We start from the raw sequence: 25,000 nt of genomic DNA, 5'->3' as shown, positions 1-25,000 counted from the left end.
TTTTGTCCGTATTGGCGCGTCATACAGGAATATCTGACGCCATTTGGTGGGCCCCTGAGAATTCTGTGTTCAGCCTTGGTATTTTATTATAACCTTTGACAACCGAGGAACTGATAATGGTTCAATTTGCGTCAAACCTGAAAAAATAACCACACAGGAAGGAAGCGACCCACAATAGCAATGAGGTTAGGCTTTTTAATTCAAACCTTTTCGTAAAATTATCTTCTCAAGTCGTTTATCGGGATTCCCATACAAATACTTACATTTTGTTTGGCTTTCCCTCACACTGACCTTGGGGCGCCTGTGGTCTCATCACAACCCAAGCCACCCTCCCCAACCCTAGTCAACAGCATGGAGAGCAAGTGATATTTTTGACTCAGCAACAATGATGTGTTAAATTGGCATTTGCAATAACATTGGATTTCCTAACTTGTACACACGGCAATTGATAATTTAATCGTAAAAGGACACAATAAACAGGTTTCATGTCTCTTTTTCCTAATCATCTTTGTACTGAAGATAAACTTCGAAACTCTTCTTTAAAGTTAGCTTTACCTTGCTCTAGGCATCGCATATAGTCTTTCTCTGTACTCTGGGGACTGCGTCTGCTGGTATCGGCGAAACAATGAAAACAAAATATGCAACGTGACTAATAGATAGTAGTTTCTGGAGAAACCCAAAAGTCGTAAAATGTCAAAGAGGTGAGAAGTGAGAAGGGAATACTCTCAGCACTTCGACAACCTAACTGCTCCAATTTTCATGTCAAGTGGTGATTATTTCAAATGAACAAATAAATAAATCATAAGGACATACAGTATCGATCACTGAAAGCAACTAGGATCCTGTACATATCTCGTTTTAAAACATCCTCAAGTACCCACCTTCTAATACGAAAAATATACAAGAAAAGGGTGACAGCAATGATAACTAGTATAAGGGCCCCACCCCCTGCAGCTGCAGCAACAACTGTTATGGGTAGGCTTCCTGAAAAAAAAAAGATATCAGTCTAATCAGGGTAATTATCGATTAAAATTCATAAAATTCGTGAATAAATGCAGCATTACAAACCATTTTTCGATGAACCTCTTGGAATATGAAACGTTTTAACACCAGGATACCCAGTTCCAAAGTTATTCACAGCATACACCTGAAAACGAAAACAAATAAAACAGATATATGAAGTAGGAATGAGAAATAAGTGATGAATTCTGAGACCTCGTACTCTGAGACCTCGTTCTTTGGTGTATTGGCCCTTCTGAGCTCGAGCAAACATTCCACCAAAGCACCATCTTTGACGGGAGCTGGGATAGAGTAGTGGTGATCACACTCGCCTACCACCGATGTGGCCCGGGTTCGATTCCGGATTCGTGGCCAAATGTGGGTTAAGTTTGTTGTTGTTTCTTCACTCTGCTCCGAGAGATTTTTCTCCTCTTCTTAAAAACCAACATTTTAAAATTCCAATTCAATCGGATGAAGGACCTCCCTGAAAACCACTTTCGAGTGAGTAGTGAGCTTCCTGCGTACTTATCATTAACTATTATCATGATACATATATCTTACTCTTTCGTAAAGTGAAAAGAAGTTTCACAATTTAAATCGATAGCAAGCAACATTTCAATATCACTCGAGGTCAATACCTAAATAGCAGAGCCGCATCAATTCAACCAAACACCACCACTTTTAAACAAATTACTCTTCAGACGAGTGAAGGTGTTAGTTTCTAACGAAAATGTGTTGCTACGTCGGTAATAAAAGAAACACGAAAAGTGTTTTATTTGACGACTTGATAAAGGTCGAATACCGTCGGACTGCTGAAGCTGGCTGACGTTTCAAGCGTTAGCCCTTCATCACAGTGAATAAAATAGGCTGGTCAACTCTCAAAGCCTCAGCCATTCACTTTTTTTTCCATAGTCAGTGTTAATTCGACCTTAATCAACTCATTAAACAAAACCAAGTTCTTGTTCTCATCAGACGGTCTGTCCATTTTTATCGATTTGTGAAAATAGGCAGAGACCTAATAAACTGCTCAAATCTTCTTACATTACAAGTTTACCTGAAATTCAAAGGTTTTTCCCGCCACTAGATTTTTAATGCGTGCTTCATTTTCTTTTGTAGTCAACGTCTTAATGTCAGAGGAATCATCTACGCTGAAGTAACGCACCACATACTTTTGAATTATGCCATTTTTACATTTTAAAATCCATGACAAGTTTATAGAATCATCTTCAGCGCGATAAACAGTAACATCATCTGGTGTGCCGGGAACTATTAGGAATAAAGAGAGCGTTATCATGATCAGTCAGTACCGTCATACAACGTCAAAACTGAGCCATTATTACGAAATTGAAAACCTTTTGAAAATTCTGAATTTTTCTCACACCAAAAATTAAAGCACTGTACAAAGAAGGGGAACGAAGAAAGAGTATGGCTAGACATGTTTCCTCAATCCTGTATTTGCAAAACTAACTTACTTGATCCTTTAGTCCTTAGAGTTACCACTGTCAATGGTTTCTTGGTATTAATAGTATGACTTGTTGTTTCAGCTATTTTGCTGACTCTGTTTCCTGCTTTAATGTTACACGTGTAGTTTACAAAGGAAGCCAGATTAGTTGCGGTGAAATTAGTTGTGTTTAGCCCCTTCATTGACAATTGGGCTCCGATGCCGCTGTTGCAAGTTTGGTCGCCGCAGCCGCTGCCAGCGGCATCTTCGCAGGTCTTTCGACAATCCACGTCATAAAACAAGGCGGGTTGAGTGCCAGTGGTGGCGGGAGGTAGCCATGTTAAAACAGCTGACGTTTGATTTACGAAAGATACGTTCGCATTTCTTGGCTCTGATGGTATCACTTATGGATGTGGGAAAAAAGAGAATAAATAAACACAACTTCATTGCACTGGCTCTAAGGCGGAGAAAATTGTTTGATGAACAATTGAGGCTTTATCGGGTGCAATACCGTGTTGGGGACGCTATTTCTTTAAGGGGCAAACATCTCAGAACAAAAAGAAAGTAATAACAGTTCAATAAGTCGCTTAAAGTAAGTGAGGATTAGGGTCGTTTAGATATTCCTGGATTCAAACTATTAGCTATTCTTTCTTTTTCTTTTGTTTGGTACATTAAACAATTTTTTTTTCACTTAACTTTTTGCTTTTTGTTGTTCTTCAAAATTAAATTTTCTCATTGTATAAACGTTGACAAGGTTTTACCCTATGCGAACGAAATTACCCAATCCTGAACGCTTTCCCTAGTGTTCGATATTTGTTGCATGATGTTTTTCTTCAGCAACCCTCGGCTTCGGTGCGCGGTTTTGATGGTTGTGCACTTGTCCTCAAACTTCTGGTACAAAGCTGAGGAGAACTCTACTCGTCATAACTAAGATCAAAACTTGATGAACTAAGATCATCTTCCGGGATAGTTGGAGAAGTCCTCAGAAGGGCTGTTGTTGGTAATATTACCAAGAAAGGATGCTTGTAAACAATATAAACAGCTTACCGGTGCAGTTTAAGCCCTTCCCTTCATTAAATGTTCCAGGGGGACAATCTAGCAGATGAAAAAGACGAAAACCTTAAGATGTCACACACAGAAGTGGCCGCAAGCAATCAATTTCAGTAATTGGTCAGTTTGAACTATGAAAACAGCAGCATGCATCCGGCACCACTGTGCTAATATAAAAACAGTACTGAAATGATTAGTCCTGGTTAGGGTTTAGTCCTGGTCCTGGCCTATGGACGGTTCGATAAACGGCGGCATTTTTCAGAAATGGTTTTACCAAAGTACTTAGCAATGAGTTTTTTAAACACTGGAAATTAGGGTGGCAAAAAATTACTCCAAAGATCTGGTCAGGTGAGCTGCGCCAAGTAAAGAGGAACGAAAGGTTTCGTTGTTATGGTTTAAACAATACTCTATAATACCAAACTATAGTGATATTCAGACTGGACATGAAAGATCAGACCCCATGCAGTTGTTCAAACGATGGCCGGATAGCGCTATCCGCTGGATAAATCACTATCCACCAGAAAACTCTATTGGTTTTGCTAGTGTTTATTCGCTGGATAATGATTTATCCGGTGGATAGCGCTATCGAACGTTTGAACAACTGGACCCCAGGTGGCCAAGATACGTGCAACTACACAATCAGTATTTGTGAAGAAAAAAACGAAATTAAAAAATAAAAACAAGCCGTTAATTGTTAATCAGCCATTGATACGTTGTTTATCATTGTGCAGGGGGTTACATTTTGATGGGTGAATCACCTGACACCAGCGTCAGCAATGCATTGATAAGCAAAAAAGATTCCGCAAAAGGAAGACGGATGAGTTCATGCATTGTGGTTTCTAATGGTGATAGCAACCTTTTGAAAGAGCTGAGAGCAAATCTAAGTTCTGTCTAGCTTTCTAACTGCTTCTTATCTGGAAATTAAAACCTAACTTGAATTCTCAAGCAGAGTCTATTCCTGCCAAGCATATTGTTTAACTTGAAACATATTATATTTATGTTGCTCATTGTTCTTTTATATGTTTTTTTTTTACCGATATCTCTTATCTGCATGCTTATGCGTTCAGAATAAAGCTAAAACGTCGTCGTTGTTCACTTTTTCGCTCAGTTTTCTTAGTATTTAAAATACTAAGGAGAATTTGTCTTTTTAAAATCAAATGCTTAAAATAGAGGCAAACCTGCACATTTTCCTCCGGAGTTTTCCATTCCTTCCTTGCAGATACACCTGCCTTCCAGTTGACGGGTATTCCACTCACCATTACTGTCACACAGAACAATCAAACTACCTGGCAGAGATTGCACAGAGTTTGCAGCGCAACGCCCTTCCACGGTAATTGATGCTAGTTGAGGAAATGTTCTTGGAAGATATACCAAACTGTCTGCAAGTGCGGCTTTTTCAGTGCAAACCTTATATGAGACCTTGACCGAGTACAATATTCTACATCCACCTCGATCACGAAATCCAAGGACAATATATTTGCTTGTAACCTGAACAGGCATTGTTAAATTTTGTCTCTTGTCAGACAGACGTCGGCTGATATTTGCAAATCTTCGATACAAACTGTAGTTGCTGATAGGGTTTGGTATGTGACTAGCGTCTAGGCTTGCATTTGATTCCCAAACATAAGCGTAAAATGAATTTCTACAAAACGTGTATGACGACAAACACTGACGTGACTTATACTCTATGGTGACATCCAATCTTCCTCTGTCTCCCACTGGAATGAGACCGCTTCGTAACCAATTGTTTGGCTCCTCGCTGTTATCAAAATTGCACACCGTGTATCTGTCCCTTGAATTGTCACCAGATGGGTGATCCCACTGTATATATAAAGAAAAACAACAACGAATCATAAGTTTCAATGCCTTTAAATGCAAAAATTAAAATTTGTTCTTCAGTTTGCAAGGTCATTGGAACAAATAGTGGAAATGAGCCCTTGATTTACAGGTTCATGGGACATCTGACCTTTCTCGATCCGCATAATTGACAAACATTCCTTTGTATATAAATCATCATTGAGATATTGACAAATGGAAAACGGGACCAGTGATATGCACAAAGCAAATATCTATAGAAAGGAAAGGGTTGAAGTAACGGAGTGCCTCCTCTGGTGCTAATTGCGATTTCAGTCAATCTGGATTTTCTACCAACTATATCAACTATTTTTCGTATAATTGAAACATAAGTTTCCTTTACCCTACCCACCGTCCCCCTAAATAGGAAATTTGTTGTCGGACACTTGCCACTTCCTCGTCTACGGGGCGAAAATTATCTAGCTGAGCTTTGCATCCTCTAACGGTTTCGTACGGTGGAGCTCTGAAAACTAAGTACTCCAATGTTATAGAGAGACAACCCTAAAACTGTAATTTAAAAAAGGAAAATAATCGATCGATTTAATTAAGCAGTAGGGGACTTTTCCCGTGTTTACATAGCCTCATCTAAGCACGAGGGGAGTAGGGAGAATTCGAGACAGTTATAACCCTAAACACGGAAAAAGTCCTTTATTGCTTTTATAAATTATTTCTCAAAAATGATTCGACAAATCAAGAAAAATATTGTTTTTTTTTTTTACTTTTTGATTGAAACAGATTTTCTTGATACAAGCTCATATTCCCTACCAGCCAATCAAAACGCGCGTCTGACAACACATATCCAATCAAAATTCGCGTGATGTCACAGCTGTGTGTACTCTCATCTAAACGTACACAGCTATTGACCAATGAGAGTGTGCGTACTATCCTAATTATTTTATAATATATGATTGGACCATAAGAAAGTGGTTGTTATATAGGAAATTCATGGCATTAATGCAGATGGACTAGTTGCAGTCTTTTGAAAGCCATTATTTTTGTCTGGCCGTTCACCGTAATATTTTGAGAAAGGCGTAAGAGCAGGCGATTTATAGTTTTATTGAGAAAATATAATCGTGCCTTCTTATCAGCAAATGAATCAGAGAACTCATTAGAGCCAAACTTAGAGCAAGGAGATGAAATGCATTTTATGAAATCGACATGACCACAAGCAATGACAGACCCCCAAATGACGAGTCCCTGACAGGTGCTTGAGAGGGGATGCATAACCATGTTTTGACTTTGTTATACTCTTCTGATTTTGTCCCATGGGGTTTTTTTCGCGGTTATTCACTTTCCGCATTTTACGTTTCTCTAAATTTTACGTATGCTTATATCAACTTTACCTACTGCAATATAATGATATTGTCAAACCAGTAAATTGCAGGCGGCTGTTCGATAGGCGTTCATATGCATAAATTTTACAAAGCAAAAAAGTTATGAAACTCACATTATGAATTTGTGGTAGTTTAGCGATAATCGAGTTATCCCATTCTTGCGGAACCCACGGTGGTGCTGCCAAAATATACTCTTGCTCTGATGATGCGCAAGGTGCAAAGATGACGATGGAGATTGAAGCGGTCCAAAAACGACCCATAAGCATTGCGTGACCTACAACATGATCAAATTCAAACGAGTAAACTGAAGTAGCAGCTCTCGTAACCTGCTATTGTTTGGTTTTGTAAGCAGCTTCTATTGTTTTTAAATCCAACTCATTGTTTTTGGCTTGGGTATTGAGCCAATTACATTATACGTTACGAGAGCTGCTACATGACTTTTCAAATGCTGTTCACGGTATACCACCTTCGAGAAACGTAACGAGTAATAGTTCGCGACAAAGACAAGAAAAAACGAATATGCTATTTGAACTCTGATGGGCATGAAAACGGTTGGAAGGGTTAGATATTAAAAGGCCAAACAAAGTTGGCACGGTCTTTTCCAACTTTTATGATCATGCGGGACTTCTCAGCGGGTGAAAACGCGAATTTAAGAAATTTCAATGTTAAAAAAAGTATTTTTCTTTTTAATTTAAGTGAATAGATAATGTTGAATTTTGAACCTGAAATCGGTCAAAGTAAAGGCCAGAGAAAGCACTGCGTTTTTCATCTTATTAATTAATTAATAAACAACCGATAATTTATTTCATCAAGTTATTTATAAAACGAGTTATTTATTTTTGTCAATTATCTGCACTGTCAACCAAAAAGGACGGAAATTATCCATAGCATTGTAATCAACAGCAATTCTTACACTTGCATGTAAGAAATTATACACATTTTTTTCCAAACTTATATTTCTCCTCTAGACCAAATATCATTTACAAAGACTTCGAGGTGGTCCAATTTTTCAACGACGTGAAACGATTTCCTTGGGATCTGTGTCCTTGTTATAAGGCGCCTTGTCAATTCTCCCAGCAGTCAATAACGAGAAAATTAAAGAAAGGCAAACAGGCAACATATCTACACTGTATTCATGGTGTGTCGAAGCGACGTTTGTTTGGTTGACATTAGGCAATTGTATTATTTTAAAGTGTTCTAAAGTGCAAGGGTACTGTTCCACTTGGATGGTCGCACTTAGTTGTCCTGGTGACGCCTAAACTAGTGCTCTCCAATGGGAAGTGGTGGGAAGGGGAGAACTAACAATCAAGTGATATAAATAGAATTGCTTGGAGTTTTAAAGACAAGGAAAGAATCATTAGCAAACATTAACATGATCGTATTTAAGTGTGATCGAAGTAGCCTATAATTCATCCGGTATATAATCGAGCAAATACAGAATTGTACCCCACAACAATATCATTCATTACAAACGAGAGGTGTCGCCGACTATGACATCAGACTCCCTCTATTTCTGCGTGATCATATCAATGTCGTTAGCAAAAGCAAAATCCGGCAAACATATATCGGCTTTATCTACTTTTATAAACCCCAGTTTCAACGGTGACAACGGGAAATTTTCTTAAGTTTCGCCAAGAAAACTTTTTCACTTCAATTTAAGAGTTTAATCTAGATATAACGAAGATAAATATTTAGATGTAAAGAAGAAAGAGTAAAAGCTGGTAGGCCTGGCGTTACGACTGTATGCCTTGCTTTCCCGTTACTTTCTTCCCTTCAGACATCTGCCTCATCAAAATGCCATCACGTGAAATCTATAAGCCAGCCTTATCACCAACACAAGCAAGGATACTTAATCAATGAGCAGTAACATTAAGGAGCAAAGAATACGAGAGAGATACAACAAACAATCTGTTCAACACAGAGTCTCAAGCGAGTATACTAACACATGTTCCGTCTTGCATAAGGTACTATGCTATCCGATCCGAATAAATGTCTAACCCAGCAGCCATACAAATCTCAACACGAAGAAGAAGAAGAAGTCAGCGAATTCTACGTTTATGTTTATTGTTAATCATTGAGGGTCACACACACAATGAACGCAGTCAAAAATAAGCATTGAAGTCCCGAAACCTAATTCCTATTTTTAAAGTGTAGTTTCCTGGGTCATTGGTCAATTTTGCATCGGTTCTACTTCATCTCGTCATGGCTTTCATTTCGATTGTCATCCACGAATTTACGGCAACCTATTCGTACGCAATTTAGCAACAAAGCTCCGTTATGAGAACAATTGGTCAGGAGTAATTTCTCTCCGAAATTATGAAGTGAAATCAAATAACAGTTTCACAAAAATCAACATCAAAATAAAGATCATTCAATTATGTGGTAATTGATTAGTGTTCACACATGTACATACCAATCGAGAGTTGACGAGAAGTCCGTGAACGTTGAGAAAATTGACTAAACGCAAGGACAGGAAAATGAAACATTCAGTCCACCGTGGTTTAGGAGTATAAATGACACTACCTACCATAGAGGAAGTTGTTACCCAATATGTGTGTCACACAACACGTTCAATTGCCTGCTATGACTCTTCGCTAAGAACTTGTAGCCTTTTTTTTTTTAGAAAGAAAAACGTAACTTTTTATACTTCAGTGAAGTTTAGAAGCATACCAAAACGGAATTTATGATATGAAATTTTTCACTAGGCACAAGGAAACCGGTGCGCTTGCATTTTCAATCCATGTTAAAATTATTCTTATTATTCTTATTATTATTATAATTATTATTATTATTATTATTATTATTATTATTATTATTATTATTATTTTGCAATTATTTAATTATTGAAGCATAATTTTACTCTCAAGTAAGATTTTATTTCGATAGCTGTAACGTGCATGGGTCTTTCAAATGATAACATTTCCTGTAAATATTGACGACGGATTGTGAGAAGTTGTCAGTCAGTAAAGTAGAAGTGGAGTAACAATCATGGCAAAAGATACGCGCGACGAACTCAACATCGATGAACATGGATCATAACTAAGATGTTTTGACTACCAAAATGATTGCGATTTCTTTTGAAATTCCAAAGGTATTTCGGGTAATGTAAACAACCTTTTTAAAATCGGGTGACCCGGCGGCAGTCACAAGACTGAACAGTCAGTCTTCCGCACGGTGATATAAAGTAACACAAATTTAATGGAATATTTGCGGTGGCCCACAACTGTCACATCAAAACCAAATGCTCACAGCAAATTCAAATCACTCGCAACAAATTCAAATCACTCACAACATTTTTTAGGTGTGAATGGGTTAATTTGACTCAGACAAAAACAATGTCTCTATTAATAGTGCAGGTATGGAAACTTCGCAGGTAGCGGCTTCATGTATGACAAACATTCTTTGACGTCTTGCACCGCTGGCTGGAGGTGACTGAAGACGCCTAGCGTGGTCGATCATTGGGGAAAATATGCTCATGCATACAGACCCCTAACTCAAAGGCAGATCTTGTCAGCCAGTTTTTCAGTCAGTTTGCCACTTTGAGGACGAGATGACACGTGACAGTTCTCCGAGAGTTTTACTGGTCTGGCATGTAGACTGGGTACAAGTAATTTCAAGTGTCGGCCATTGCTTCTAGAATCGATTCTAGAGTGTTGTCCCCGTTGTGTATTTAAATCTGCGGTCCTTTTCCCTGTTTTGGAAAAATTTTGATGAGCTTTCCGTCAAAAATTAGTTGTAATTGTTCAAGGTAAGTTATTTCTGTTTCAAAATTGCTCTGTCGTGCTGTTTCTGATTGGTTTTCTTTCTTTCATTCATTTCGAGAATTAACTACTTTCCTGTCTTGTTTGTTCTTTGTTATTTCATCCAGGTGACGTCGCTGAGTGGAGTTTCCTCGGCGATATCGATACGGGAGTTGTTTACTCACGCAAGCCAACATATCTAGACTCGGCTTGTGTTTAGTGCGGACTGCACTGAAGCTAAGAGCTTTCGCAATCCCACATTCATTGGTTTGAAATCCGGGAGAAACACCCAAAATCCGGTGCGGGTTGCACCACATATCTCACGAGTATTTCACAAGCCCTCACAAGCCAGTGGTATGAACTATCGGTGTGGGTTACACCTCAAACTGAAAGAGTTATTGTACTCAAAAAAATACTTGCATTGAATAAGAGTCTTGCTAGTAGTAGGTACTAGCCGCCAGCATGGGAACAACGATCGAACATACCGGTCAAGGATTGGCTGTCACAACAATTTTGTGAAAGCCAAGGATGCATTTTCACGTATGCGGGGGCGATTTTTGCTTAAATGTGTTTTACTTGCCAACAAGTTGAGGTGATGTTTTGGTTTACACAAATGATGTGCTACAATTTTTACAATGTCGTGAGACAGGGAAGTGTTCGAGTACTTACTTAAGACGTGGAGATATTATGAGAAATTAATTAATTCTTAGTACCATTGAAGAACAGAGAGAACAAGAGGGTTTCTTCTCGACGCCTAACGGAGAGAGCAATGCGGTTTGTCATGTCACCGATCGAACCGTTTCTAGCTGTAACTCGTAAAAAGGACTAATAGCAGAGTTCCGCGCGCCGAAGGCGTGCGCGCGTAGCACCATAGTTAAGAAAATACGGTTAACCCATCGATGTGAGAAATTTTGGTTTTAGCTATGACGTCATCGACTGTCCGTCCGTACCTACGTTCACTCCTCCATGTATGACAATGTGACCAGTACCATGTAACCATATCGCGGGCTCAGGTTTGGAATTTGGAAGCAAGCAACCGTAGACAATCTTCCTGTCGGTGTACGTTGGATCAGTGGCATGATCTGATCGGCTTAATTACAAGCTGAGAAACTAAATATTTTGAGCAAGAGCCGATACAACGTAGATTTGATTTTAGTGGTGTAATGTATTTCGGCTGGCCAAACCAGCCTTCTTCATCAGGTACAATGAGAGTTTACATTGGGTTGCTTCTATGTACATATATATATATATAGTGATACGCTGTTGGCTCAAGGGATCTACTTAACTGACTCTTTAAATTAATTACCCTTGTCCGCCTGTGAATCACATGTTGATCCAGCGTTATCACATAGAAAAACTGGCCCATTAGGGAGTCCCACGTAAATGCCACACATTAAGTGATAAATCAGCCATGTTGCCAGCGTGGTTGTCCTGATAGTGTAGTGGTCATCACACCCGACTAGTGATCAGGGGGACGTGGGTTCAAATCCCGCTCAGGGCAATTACAGTTTTCCCCAGAAGTTGTCCAGTGTTGAGTTTCCCATAACTTTCTCTCAATTTCTCCTCAACTTGGACTGTCACCCGTTTTCAAAAACGTTGCAATTTCAAAGTATATATGATATATATATGCCTTTTGTTTTCTCATCAGAAAGGTGAGACACGAGGCATGTGTATTTCACGCTGAAGGAACAATGCGTTTTTCTTTTAACAAATATAATGTTCAAAAATTGACGAGAGAAATCCCGCAAGCTATTTGAGGGAAATGAAACAATCTTTAATTGAGTCAACCGGGAGCTCTTTAATCCTAATGTTTTTTAAAGGTTCATTACGGGAACTAATATTTTACGGGAAGCCATCACAAAGAGGTGTGGTCTGTAAACCCGCCAACAAAACAACCTCTGAACCAACCAAAATTTATGACTTATTTAAGTCATTTAAGCCTTTGAATGATTTACCATGTACACGGGGTTCATGCCAACAAGGCCGAAATCGAGAAGAATTAAAAGCAAAACAATGAGTAATGTGCTACTCATGCTTCCTCGCTATTGCATCAGGAAGCTGACAATAACTCGTGGCTTTTTCGAGATGACAAGAAATCGCAAACAATAAGTGTTTTGGGGGAGACTATTCTGAACTAAAATGGTGGAGGACAAAAGAATTATTGTTATTCCGATTAGGCCTTGCTAATTAGCTATTATTATGTTCACGTTGTTCTTTTGTTTTATGGACATTAATTATTTCGGATCCGGTATATGAAAGACCAGAACAAAGTGAATTGCGAAGACAATATTCCCAACAAACATTATCCAATTATAAATTCGTTAGACACCTTTCAAAACTGAAAGATCAAGCCATAAGTAATGAAATATAGGAAGGTTTTCAACCAACCTCTAGAGACACCAATAAAAAAATAGAGAAAAGTACGACTTCTGGTGGACGAACAATAGAAGCTAATGAGAGATCTTTTGTTTTCGTCCACCAACATGGCGGCGATGACGTCGTGTGAAAACCTCCTACAACTTAACTTTCTCCAAAAGTAATTTACGTTCTACTTTTTTTTTTTTTAATTTGGCTTTTGAGTTGAGATATGTGGCGAAACTGCTCCGTTCCTCAAGGTAATTCGGAAAAGAGCTGTCTATTAATCACCTTCTTCATAACCCGAGCAGTTATTTCAGTTAGGAAAAAATAACACTGAGTTGTTAAGTTGTTAAGATACTGCCTTTCCCACATACCTTATTCTTTTCACAACAAAAGCTTTGTAATGCCAAAGATCTATATCTAACTGCAGACAGTACTGTTTCGGCCTTCTGGGCCTCACCAGTGCAGTGCTGATGTCTGGGATGGAGGTTAAGCTTATAAAGCCACCCCAAATGTCCCACACATGTGGTACATCTAAGCCATGCCAGAGTGCTCAATGTAGTAACTGGATGTTTACGTAATACTGGAAAAAATGTGGTAAAACATGGGAGTTACAACAAATTTGAATTCAAATACTAAGAGTAACGGAAAAATAACGGAAGTGACTCTAAATAATAAAGTGAAATCTAATACGTTTCTTCGCGGATATTAAGACCGTTGGGATCAATTGTCCTGCCTTTGGAAATTAAAAAAGCCTCCCTGGCCTTACGGATCGAGTCTCTGTTTGAAATGTTCTGCGACTGTAGACGGTTTGGATTTGGCGTTTCATGTAGCGTTTTCTAAAGTGCGGCGGTGTTCATTAAAACGGTCTTTTAACTTCGTTTAGTCTCTCCTATGTACTGTAAATGGCATTTGTTACATTAAATCATGTAGATAAGGTTTTTAGTTTCTCAAGTTATGTGGGAATTAATGGAGCGTGTTTTGCCGGTAGAAAAGAATTTGAAGTTGGTTAGTCCATGGAAAATGTAAGGACAGGTAACGCAGTTTTTGCCACAGTGAAAAGAACCGGAAGGAAGTGCGCAATTGGAATGAATGACATTAGGGGACAGATTAGCTGTTACCAGCGATCATGACTAAAACACCACACGAGTACATACGGGTAACATACGAGTAACATACGAGTAACATACGGAACATACGGATACATACGAATACATACGACTAACATACGACTAACATACGAGTAACCTACGAGTAACATACGGATACATACGACTAACATACGGATACATACGAATACATACGAGTAATACGAATGTTTTTCCCATAAAGGAAGCTCTAATTATAGGCCTTGCAGGCATTTTTCACGTCAGCAAACACGTACCCGGCTCAGTTTGAGGGGGGAGGGAGGGGATGTTGATCAACCCCCCAAGGCTTTCGTTAAATTTAGTCACAGTAAAATAAATTCACATGAAGTGCAAAACCCTTAGCTTGCGCTACAAGATGACAATATATTTTGGATGTCGCTTATGTTGTGTAACGTCATCAGATTCGCCATCTTGATTTCACTATTTCAGCTTAAGTTACCTATGATAAATCAGTGCAAAAAATCAGTGAAAAATCAAGCCAGAAAGCTTAAATGGGGTAAAAGATTATGACAGACCTGCTCTGACTTCCTTACGTGTCTTAAATGTAAACTGGCCTGACAGTCATAATCAACTACGAGAGCAACATCCAAAATATACTGTCATCTTGTTGCGCAAGCTAAAGGCGGCGAAATACGAGATACAAAAACCCTAAACTTGGCGCGCAACATTATTTCGTTGCAAGTTTGGGTCGATTTCTCCCGTTTTCACCTTGCATGATCAACTTGTCGCGCAACAAAAACATTTGTTGCGGGTTGAAGAAAGTTATTGCGAAAAGTAGAGAGCAGATCTACTCTGAACAACAAATTTTGGCTTTGTTGCTCGTTTTTCATCAAGCTCACAACTTGTCGCGCAACAAATGTGCTCTTGTACTAGCAAATCAACCACTCAGCGCCCTGCATTTCTTCAACCCGCAACAAATGTTTTTCTTGCGGGTCAAGTTGATCACGCAAAGTGAAAAACGCGAAACATCGACCAGAACTTGCAACGAAACAATGTTGCGCCACAAGTTCAGGGTTTTGTATCTCGTCTTTCGCCGCCTTAAGGGTTTTGCACTCCATGTGAATTTATTTTACTGTGACTAAATTTAACGAAAGCCTTGGAGGGTCTATCAACACCACCCCCCCCCCCCCCCCCCTTCCTCAAACTGAGCCGGGTACGTGTTTGCTGACGTGAAAAATGCTTGCAAGGCTTATAATTAGAGCTTCCTTTATGAGAAAAACATTCGTATTACTCGTATGTATTCGTATGTATCCGTATGTTAGTCGTATGTATCCGTATGTTACTCGTATGTTAGTCGTATGTCAGTCGTATGTATTCGTATGTATCCGTATGTTCCGTATGTTACTCGTATGTTACTCGTATGTTACCCGTATGTACTCGTGTGGTGTTTTAGTCATGATCGTTACCAGCAGGTCTCGAAGGTTAGGGGAGCGCCTGAAAGCCCCAACAGGTAGATGTAGGAAAGCATTTTTGCAGCGGTCCGAGGAAAGAAGAAGATTGTAGTGTTTTTGGAAGAAAGTGATGAATTATAGGTCGTTATGAAAGGTATGCGCTCGGGTTTGTTTATCTGTTTAGGTTGTAGGGTATGTATGCGGGGAATTTCTGCGACGCGTTGTATTTGTTTAGTAACAAAGTCACGTTTGTAACCTCGTTTCAGAACGTATGTCGTTAGTTCAGTGATAAGCTCGAACCCGCGATTTTCGGCAAAATCTCCAACAGCGATTGAGTTATAACAATTGTTTGTCTAGTTTTTCGCGCGGTTTTGTGGCCGGCTGTGGTTGCTTATTATGGAACTGAATTCATCCTTTTTGTGGAGACTGTTTCGATTTGTAGGCTTTTTATGTGAAATGGATGTCCAGTCTCGAGACGCTTTGTTTGACTGTGAAATTGCAGTCGAGTAAGCGAGTAAACTGAACAGAGAGGGTGTAAAGATTATCAGTCAAAACCGAAAATGTTGTGAAAGAGATTGCAATGCATGTAATTTCAGTTTTAGTTGTTGATTAAAACTGTTGGTTATTGTTTGCAAAGCTAGTTTGTTTACTGCTGTCATCTCAGAGGTGTCATGATCACTGTAACTGATTGCATCATAGTTAATAGAGAGCTATAGAGGGGAATGGTTTGGAAGCTCGGCAAACATCAGATAGATAGATAAAGCGTTTATTAAAATACAAATCGCAGTCAAAAGACTGAATTACTTGTAAAAACTATTTTTTCAGTAAGTTAATAACATGTAAAATACAATGTAATATAATATCCTAAACTTAAACTTTTTACGAAAGCTTACACATCTTAGAGTTATTAAAAGTATAAAAGTATGAACATAGTATAATACGTAGCTAAAGGTTATCAAAGGAGCAAACAAAGATGCCAAGATTTAGGTTGGAAAGTCCAGGACCGTGCACAATCTTTTGTTTTGCGCTCATACACTATGCATGAATTACGTAACCAACACGTTTCTATTGGTTAGTTACTCAGTACGCAGTAAACAACTATTGTATTTTGTGCACGGTCAAGGCCAAAAAGGAGAACAAAAACCTACAACAAAGAAATTTGTCGGGTTTCATAACTATTCCCCTCTATTAACCATGATTGTATACACTAAGTGAACAACTGGTACTCTAACAATGAGTGATCGATTTCTCAGACTTGACTATTTTTGTTTGTTTGTTTGTTATTTATTTATTTAAGCAGGTTGAAGGTTTGGCAGCTACTCAGCTGATGTGCATGGACCTGCTATTCCCATCAAACCCCCATATACACACAGAGGACAGCCACAATACCGGGAACTTCCTCCCCTACTCTTCTCGAATAGTGTGTGGGTTCTTTAACGTCCCACAGGGAACTAATGAACATGGAAGTTATTTGTGAGACGGGACCTCCGGCTTATCGTCCTTATCCGAGAAAACTTGAAAGTCTAACCATTTGCGGATGTAATTACAAAGGCAACACTTTCTCCTCAGTTATTTAAAGACCCTGAGTGTTGCTCACGACTTCCCGCATGGCAGCCCGTTGCTCAACCAACTGAGCCACCGGTGCGCGGTTTATTTCCTTCATGGTTTTTCCGCCGAACCCAGATTTACTCATTAGAACTCCAATATGGATTCCTTAGATTGAATGTTGCGAGTTTGTGTTGCTTCAAATCATTTAATCTTTCGAATTAGGAGCGATGATATATTATATGTATATACTGTCTTCTCATAGTATACACTTGAAATTCTTGTGTATATGCATTTTCCAAAATTGATAAAATGAAAATGACAAAAGCGGCAACATCAACAACAAAACTCAATTCAGTTATTCTTTCCGCAACGGTTTTTGCACCTTGTCTCGCAAGGTTCTTGGCCGTTGCAAGGTGTGTTACGTGCAACTTGTCTCGCCGTAGCGTTCCAAGACAAGATGCACGAAAAATTGCACAGCCGTAACAGCGCCTTAGTGCTTAATACAACACGCACTGCTTTCATTAATATGCACTGAGGATGTATCAGTCATCATATTTCCATTTGAGATGATAAACGAGTGATAATTCATTGTCTTGTACGTTCACCTTGGTCACCTTTGAAGCGGTAAAGGGTCTTGCAATTAGTTTTATTAATAAAAAGGATGTAGTGTGGAAAGAACAGAATGGGACTCGGTACTGAATGATAAACATATTAGAAATAGCAAGTGACAGATGGGATATGAGCGGGATCGACATTTGTGAGGATATTAACAATGATGGCCCGTGAGCGCGCCATTTTTAAATCCCAAAGAGATCTCCTGCAACTGACTTGTGAAAGAAATGTGGGATATAGCTGATTGATTATTGCTCTGTGTCTAAATTGCAGAATAGTCATTCTGAAATTTAGTCTTAAAAAATCCTGGACCTTTTGGAGAGAAATGCGACAACCATCAAGAGTGATTTCATCGCAAATGGCAAAATCCGGCGTTTCAGCACATCGCTTCTTATAACGCCTCGGTGCTTTTAGGTCAACCACTGCTGTCCTTACGGTGTAAATATACACTTCAGTGAAAGGAGAAGTCCACTTAAAAAAACCATCTCCTCAAGCAATACGCCTTGCGTAGAATCTTGTTGTATCCATAAAGATCTCTATTCAGGATTGATCTTAGTTTCAGGTAAGTAAAAAGTTATTTTTCCTCCCTCAGTCATACTAAGAAAAGCAAGATCAGTTGACGTCTGATTATCTGATCAATGGCAAAAGGAACCATATTTATGCTTTACTAAATGGAATAGGTGCTTCATAGCTAAGTTGGTTAGAGCGTCTCACCGGTATCAAGAGATCACGGGTTCAATTCCTGTTGAAGTCCTGAATTCTTCAAGCTTCTCTACGTAATTTCTAAAATAAATTAGCTAGCGAGGATCACAGCTTTATTTGATTCCTTTAATTTCCTTCCCTCGCGTCTCTCTCTTCTGCTGAAAATATAAATCAGACAAATTCTTAAGATTGATTCACACTATATTAAAGAAAATCTAAATATTATCCAATACCGTGACTAAAAATTATTATGAAATGGAAATATCCTTACTTCTTAAAGTCCCTATGACGCTTATTTTTTACCGTTTTTTAACTTTTCGTTTTAACATATTTAGTGTCTGGAGTGTAGTACTAAGAAAATTTTTTCCTTGTGGTGTATCTCTTTTCAGGTAGAATCCGTTTTCCTAGGCTAAACTGGTGATCCTCATTTTACCTATAGGTTGCATACGCACTCCGATGGATTGAAGAAACTTTTTGGAGCCTAAATTAAGCCTAGAGAAAATTTAGGGTCAGGTTAGGATTAGTTTTAGTTATTATACATAGCTATTAATTGACCAATCATAGAAAAGTAAATAATCAAAAGAACTGTGTCGGGTTGAGCATGTTCGTCGGTGTAGTGTAGTGGTGAAGACACAGTACAACAGATTTGGAGGGTGCGAGTTCGAATGCCGGTAAGTGGCATAGTACAGTTCTTTGTTCCCTTACTATGTTGTAATGTTGAAACTGAATAAGTGTAGGAATACAGATGATACCAAAGATTAAGACGATGTGTTGAGATGCGTAAGACTGAGCTTCATGAGAGAAGGTATAAGTATCCGTTTAGAAGGGGTTTAAGCTAAGTAGGTTAAGTGCACAATTCAACTTAGGTAAAATGCGGATTACGAATTTTAACCTACAATAGGTTAAAACGGATTTAACCTGAGAACGGATTTTATCTGCAACATATCCACGCGTTTAATGTTTGGCTTTCCAGTTGGGTCCTGATAACTAAAGACGTCAATTCTATCTGAATCGTCAGAACATTCTCGGTATCCGAAGGGTAACTATTGTCCGACCTTTCTGTAAAGTCGACTTAACAAAAAGCTCTAGATTTTCAACAAGACTTCTATTCTTACACTTTTGTACAGATGGGATCAAGTTACTTCTTTGACGTCATTAGTTACCAGGGCCCAATTGGCTCAGCCAAATTTTTTTGGTATTAATCAAACGCCCGCTAAAACGCTTGGATACATTATGCGGGAGTTTTTTTGAAGTACTATACTCCAGACACTATAGTTATTTAAAGGAAAAGTTTAAAAAAGCAAAAAGCTAAGTGTCATAGGGACTTTAAAGAAGGAAATAATATTTAGCTGCTTTTGTTTTCATTTGTGCAGTTAGTAATAATCTTGGTTGTTTGGTAGGTCACGTATCCCTTATGTGGATTTTTTGGAATTCTGTGCTTGCTATCGTCACGCTTGCAAAATGGGCATTACCAGAACAAGTCGTTATCCTAGAAAAACCAGCGTGTGATACGTGCTATTGGACATGGAACAACCCCAACGTAATGATACCTGGCTCTCACCCAGTAAGTTTTTTGCTCTGGTTCATGAGTCTCTTCGTTACTTGTTAAGTGCTTCACTTTTATCGAAAGACTTCGAAACTTTCAAAACACCATAGTGTGCCGATTTATTATTCTTTTAAAGTAGAATTTTCATAACTTGAAGTAGTGAGGGCTTGTAAGGCGCATTGACACTGAACAAAGAAATGTTACATAGCGCACCTTCACTGATATCACAACAAATTTCTAATTACCTGGGAGCCGTTTCTCGCAAGTCCCGAAACTTTACGGGCCATTTTCGGGTGTCACAATTCCCTATGTATCACAGGAATGGAGAGAATTTAATTCGTCAAACCTCACAGTTATTTTTCTTTTTGTTACCTTGAAAACATGTTATAAGATCGGGTTTCCAAAACAAGTGGTTGGCAATTTCACAGATTGCTTTTCGAGCCCGAAAGGTTTTCGGGACTTTCGAGAAACGGGGCCCAGAGCCGAACTCAACTGGTTTCGTTCGCACCACAATGACAGAATCATGATTAATGGTGGTGTTGCTGTGCCTGAAAGTGACAGCGCGATGTAAAGCTGCGTTCCTTTACCCCCAAAAATCTTAATGATAATCATCATGATAACTGATAAGCAAGGAATTGCATTACCTTCTTCCCAATCGGAAAACAATCAGGAACGCAATTTTTACTGTTAATCATTTAGGGTAGAATATTTTGTGGAATAAGGTACGCGGAAAAACCGAACTCTTACACTTTTTTTCTGTTCTTGTCTTTTTTCCTGAACAGTGGCATCACCCAAGCGGTCAGAACACAAGAAACAGATACACCGTATGCAACTTCGTTAACACAGCAAGACTAGACAACTGGTTACTAAGCAGTATTATTAGAGCGGGAACTATTGAAAGATTCGATGTTTCCATTGAATATTTGTCACGCGAGTGTCTGTCAAAATACATATATTGTGACGAATCGTTTTACGCGTATGTCTGGGAATCAAACTCAAGCATACCGGGTCAAACACCAGACCCTATCAGCAATTATAGTTTATATAGAAGATTTGCAAATATCAGCCGTCTGTCTAACCACAGAGAATCTTTAACAATGCCACTTCAAGTGAAAAGCAAATTTATTGTTCTGGGATTTCGTGATCAAGGAGGCTGCAGATCACTGTTTTCGGTTAAGATGTCTTATAAAGTTTGTCCACTTAAATTACTTGGAGACAGACGAGTATCTCTCCCACAAACATTTCCTCAAAAAGAGCCAGTTATCGTAGAAGGAAATTGTACCACAAACTCTGTGCAAACTGTGCCAGGCAATTTAATTGTTCTCTGTGACAGTAACGGAGAGTGGAATACCAGTCAACTTAAAGACAGATGTGTCTGCAAGGAAGGCATGGAAAATGTTGGAGGAATATGTCAAGGTGTTTTATTTCCCTTTCATTTTTTACTGTGGAATTTAATGCAACTCGTTCATGTTTTCCTGCCCTGCATGTTTTATGAGTTAAATAGTTAGTATGATGACCAAGCAAAGGATATCCGTGCAACTTTCTTTATACTTTTATGACGCTGACTCTTTGTAAGGGAGATTTACTTCGCTCATGGATTTATAAAAATCCGCCATTCTCCCGTTTAAAAATACCTTATATGAGACCGCTGCACCAACAAAATCTAAGAGCAATAGGTATGGTCAAAAAAGTTCTCTCTCAAAATCAGCTCGTGATTACTGACATTGTTGTTGTTCTTTCTTTTTAAATAAAATGTCAGCGTGTCCACCCAAAAATTTCAATGAAGGAAAGGGATGGAACTGCACAGGTACATATCAATATTTTTGTTTATTGATTCCAGTCACACTAGCATGACAGTAACATGCCGAATACCCTGCCACCTTAGTTGGCATTCGGGTTCATTAAAGAAAGAGACAGGATACAATAGATGTTATTTTTATGCTAGAAAGTGGAAGAGAATTCTGTAGTTAAACACTGGCAAGTGCAGCCTCCATACTTTTGTATAGGGAGGATACTCTTCCAAATGTCCCGTTTCTTGGATGAGATCACAGGCAGTTATAATCGTATATTAAATGTCCAATTTTTCCCTCTATTCCACTATCTTTACCCAAGTCTGCAACGACACACCGTGCAACACTCCATGTACAATAATCTTTGCTATCTGCATGCTTTTCTTTAATAATGAGTTGGTACGTTAAATGTAAAGAACCTCCTTTCGTAAGTTGTTACCCATCTGCAATTTCAGGTTAAGCCATCCAGTTTTCATTTCTGATGATTATGATATTGCAGCTTAAATGCAAAATTAGGTCTGACATCAATTCTCATGAAAGACATAAACTGCGCTTTTAAACATTTTTCCTAGAAATTCCATCAGCACCACGAAATTTACTGGTCACATTCGTAAACCAAAGTGCCATAGAGTTGGCATGGGAACCACCTGAAAAACAGGTGATGAGAAGCACGTGTTTTATGACGTGAAATGTCGTAAGACATGCAACGTTGATGACGCCAACAAGTGCGTCCAGAAAACTTGCGATAACAACGTCAATTACATACCCAGAAAAGAAGGAGTGCACGAGACACACGTGATGATCACGCATCTATTGTCATATGTCACTTACGAGATGAGAATCTACGCCAGGAACAGAGTGAGTGAAGTGGCTCAAAAGATGCATGGATCTGACGGAAACTTTGCATCAATTTCTGTTAAAACAAATGGATCACGTGAGTTTTTTTTTTTCTCTTGAAATTTTAATTTCTGTATCAATAGTTTAGTGAGTTGAAAAACTCCCAAAGAATCGCGCTTATCATAAGTTATAATACTCGTTAAATGTAAGGGAGTTGAGGAGGCTTTCGGGAACATTTATCGCTGAGAAAAGTCCAGACCAGTGCATGCGTCTTTACTTGTTCTTCATTTGTTTCTCCTATCAAAGTAACGTGTTTCACTAAGGGGAAACCGCGGATTTAACTATTGGGCCCGGAACTTGCTGATAGTAAAATTGTGGTTTGATCTTTTTTTTTTTTTTGCTGTTCAAGTTCCTGGTAAAGTAGAAGTGTTCCTTGAATCGTTAAGTGGCACTACCATTCGCGTTTCGTGGAGATTAGTGAGCAAAAATGGCGATACACTGGCTTATTACCTGACCTACACAAGAGCAGATGATGCGAATGATTCACAAACCCTCAGGACAACAAAAACGGATGTGATTTTATATGGGCTCGAACCTGGAAAAACATACAGTTTTGTGGTGAGAGATTGGCTTTTGCGAACATCTTTGTCATACTATACATTATTCGTAACTAACCGACGATTATAAGAAGTACGACAGAGGTAGATTACTGTACTGTGCCACGCATAGAATGTAACGTCCGTACAAGCACAAGTACTTCAAAGTTTGACTTGGACAGGTTTATCAATTTATCATTTCTAATCATTCTCAGCACATGCTCTTTGAAAGCGCATGGATTGCGAGAAGATTGGACAGTACATGAGCTACTGCGGCCACAGCGATCAGTGATTGCCATGGCCGCAACATCGTGGAAATTTAATTGTGACGTCAAATAAATTTCTCCTCTTTGAACACTGCAATTTTGCTTCTCAAAGCAAGTGTTCACGACAGATAAACATACACAGGAAGGCCGATAAAACAGAACACAAGTCTTAAGTTCCCCATTTAATTGCTAGACCCCCTACATCATTCAAGAATTAATTATTTTCAATCCCGCTGCTGTCATCTCAAATACAAATTCAAAACACTACAAGTTATAAGGAATAACCCTCTTGCATATTTCATTCTTGAGGTCGCTTTTAAGATAACTTGTGGTCTATAATAATTATTTTTTTCAGGGAGGGGATAGGCGTGACGTGTAAGGATACCTGAGTATTTTGAACAGTAGTGTAGAGCAGCAGTCAGACAAACTACCTGCTTTGCATGATGGCAAGAACTAGCAGTAGGGATAGGCTCCACGTTTCTGTGCGGTGTATCAAATTACTCAAAATATTGATTGGTTGACTGATTGATCGATCGATCGATCGATCGATCGATTGATTGATTGACGCACTTATCGATTGGACTTTCGTCTTCAGTAAATATAAAACGCACGAGGCGGACATGAACATAGTGAGCAAACTTCGCATTATATGTATGTATTATGCGACGTTTGTTCACTATGTTCATTTCCGCCGGCCGTGTGTATTTATTTCTACTGAAGTTGAAATGGCCGAGAAAAAAAAAGTCATGGATTTGCGTCTTATTTATTGAAATTTGTAATCTGGTAGGTGATGGCAGAAAACCATGTCGGACAAAGTTCAAGTGAAGTAATCTTAATGACGATAATGAACCGTGAGTCATTTTTGTTGCCTCTGTTTTGTGCTCGTGTGGTTGCTCGTGTATTGGGTTTTTTACTATTTCAAAGTTGAACGTGTTAAACAACTTTTCCCATCTTTTTTTTCCACGTTTCAGGTGATTCCAGAGGAACAAAGAGGGCAACTATACTACTTACATCATTGTATCTGTAATTCTTGGTACGGTTTTTTTCACTGTGGCTACACCTTGACTGGTTTATTCCTTTATCGGCAAAGGTAAAAAAGGGTTTAATTTATACAAGAATCAGTGATAAGTTACTGTTTTGCAATATCTGAGTAAGCAAGGGCTCCACAATTTTAGGCTACCAGCCTCAGTCAATAACACTTACTAATCATACATTCTCTATTAATATGAAAACGTCATGTAAAATTGTTTTTAGTCAGTATTTTTTTTTTTTAATCATATTCCTAATAACAGACTAGATGACACATTGGAGGTTTAAAGTGCTTAGTCCCAGTCAAACGCGGGATGTCTATAAGACAAAGACTCTTACAAACTAACCCAGCCAGTTTGAAAAGAAAGCCACTTAAAGGCAGTAGCATTATATCCTTGGCAGTATGAGCGCGTAGTAGGGGCGAGACACTCGCACACTCGTGCAATGAGTGCTAGGGGGCCAGAGCAAGAGTCAAAACTACTTGGCAAGAGAATTGCTCTTCCCAACAAGGCGCACAGTCTTCTCTTTTAGGAGTTACGTTATTATTTAAGACGACCGACCGAGTGCTGTTTCAAAAACCGTGGATTATAGTCTTAAATTCTGCAATCTATTCCTCTTGGTACTTGCAGGGATATTAAAACACTCGATAAGTCTTAAAAGCCTCCGACTCTAATCGCAACCCAATCCGGCAAGTTAGCAAATAGCAATAGGGACCTTAAGATCTACGATGGCGAGGTTGACAAAAATGTTAGCTCAAAA

The 25,000-nt window shown here is 38.8% G+C and overlaps 2 protein-coding genes and 2 long non-coding RNA genes across 9 annotated transcripts in view; 2 read left to right on the top strand and 2 right to left on the bottom strand.

The window, feature by feature from the left end:
- LOC137998082 (uncharacterized) overlaps positions 1 to 4,818 on the top strand; it is a 25,188-nt gene extending 20,370 nt beyond the window's left edge. Inside the window, exon 3 of one of the 3 annotated variants that reach the window (XR_011122652.1) lies at positions 4,710 to 4,818. This is a non-coding gene — a long non-coding RNA (uncharacterized lncRNA). Of the gene's footprint in view, positions 1 to 2,115; positions 2,226 to 3,277; positions 3,469 to 4,709 lie in introns of those variants that run through there. The other 2 variants (XR_011122653.1, XR_011122650.1) reach the window with 2 other exon arrangements.
- LOC137998079 (ephrin type-B receptor 1-B-like) overlaps positions 1 to 9,225 on the bottom strand; it is a 29,295-nt gene extending 20,070 nt beyond the window's left edge. Inside the window, exons 1-9 of one of the 3 annotated variants that reach the window (XM_068844491.1) lie at positions 9,092 to 9,225; positions 6,792 to 6,952; positions 4,669 to 5,311; positions 3,488 to 3,535; positions 2,472 to 2,843; positions 2,054 to 2,265; positions 1,069 to 1,147; positions 882 to 984; positions 556 to 605 (exon numbers count right to left, since the gene is read on the bottom strand). In XM_068844491.1, coding sequence (XP_068700592.1) covers positions 556 to 605; positions 882 to 984; positions 1,069 to 1,147; positions 2,054 to 2,265; positions 2,472 to 2,843; positions 3,488 to 3,535; positions 4,669 to 5,311; positions 6,792 to 6,952; positions 9,092 to 9,164 — 1,741 coding nt within the window. In that variant the 5' untranslated portion in view covers positions 9,165 to 9,225. Of the gene's footprint in view, positions 1 to 555; positions 609 to 881; positions 985 to 1,068; positions 1,148 to 2,053; positions 2,266 to 2,471; positions 2,844 to 3,487; positions 3,536 to 4,668; positions 5,312 to 6,791; positions 6,953 to 9,091 lie in introns of all 3 variants that reach the window. The other 2 variants (XM_068844490.1, XM_068844492.1) reach the window with 2 other exon arrangements.
- LOC137998080 (ephrin type-A receptor 4-like) overlaps positions 1 to 25,000 on the bottom strand; it is a 127,894-nt gene that overhangs the window by 53,345 nt on the left and 49,549 nt on the right. The gene's annotated exons all lie outside the window — the stretch shown is intronic.
- LOC137998084 (uncharacterized) lies at positions 10,047 to 12,435 on the top strand. Its single transcript, XR_011122654.1, has 2 exons — positions 10,047 to 10,426; positions 10,547 to 12,435. It is a non-coding gene; the product is annotated as an uncharacterized lncRNA (long non-coding RNA).

Source organism: Montipora foliosa, chromosome 3 (genome assembly GCF_036669935.1).
Source record: "Montipora foliosa isolate CH-2021 chromosome 3, ASM3666993v2, whole genome shotgun sequence".
Classification (NCBI taxonomy): Eukaryota; Metazoa; Cnidaria; class Anthozoa; order Scleractinia; family Acroporidae; genus Montipora; species Montipora foliosa.
This window is presented reverse-complemented; position numbering and strand designations above follow the sequence as displayed.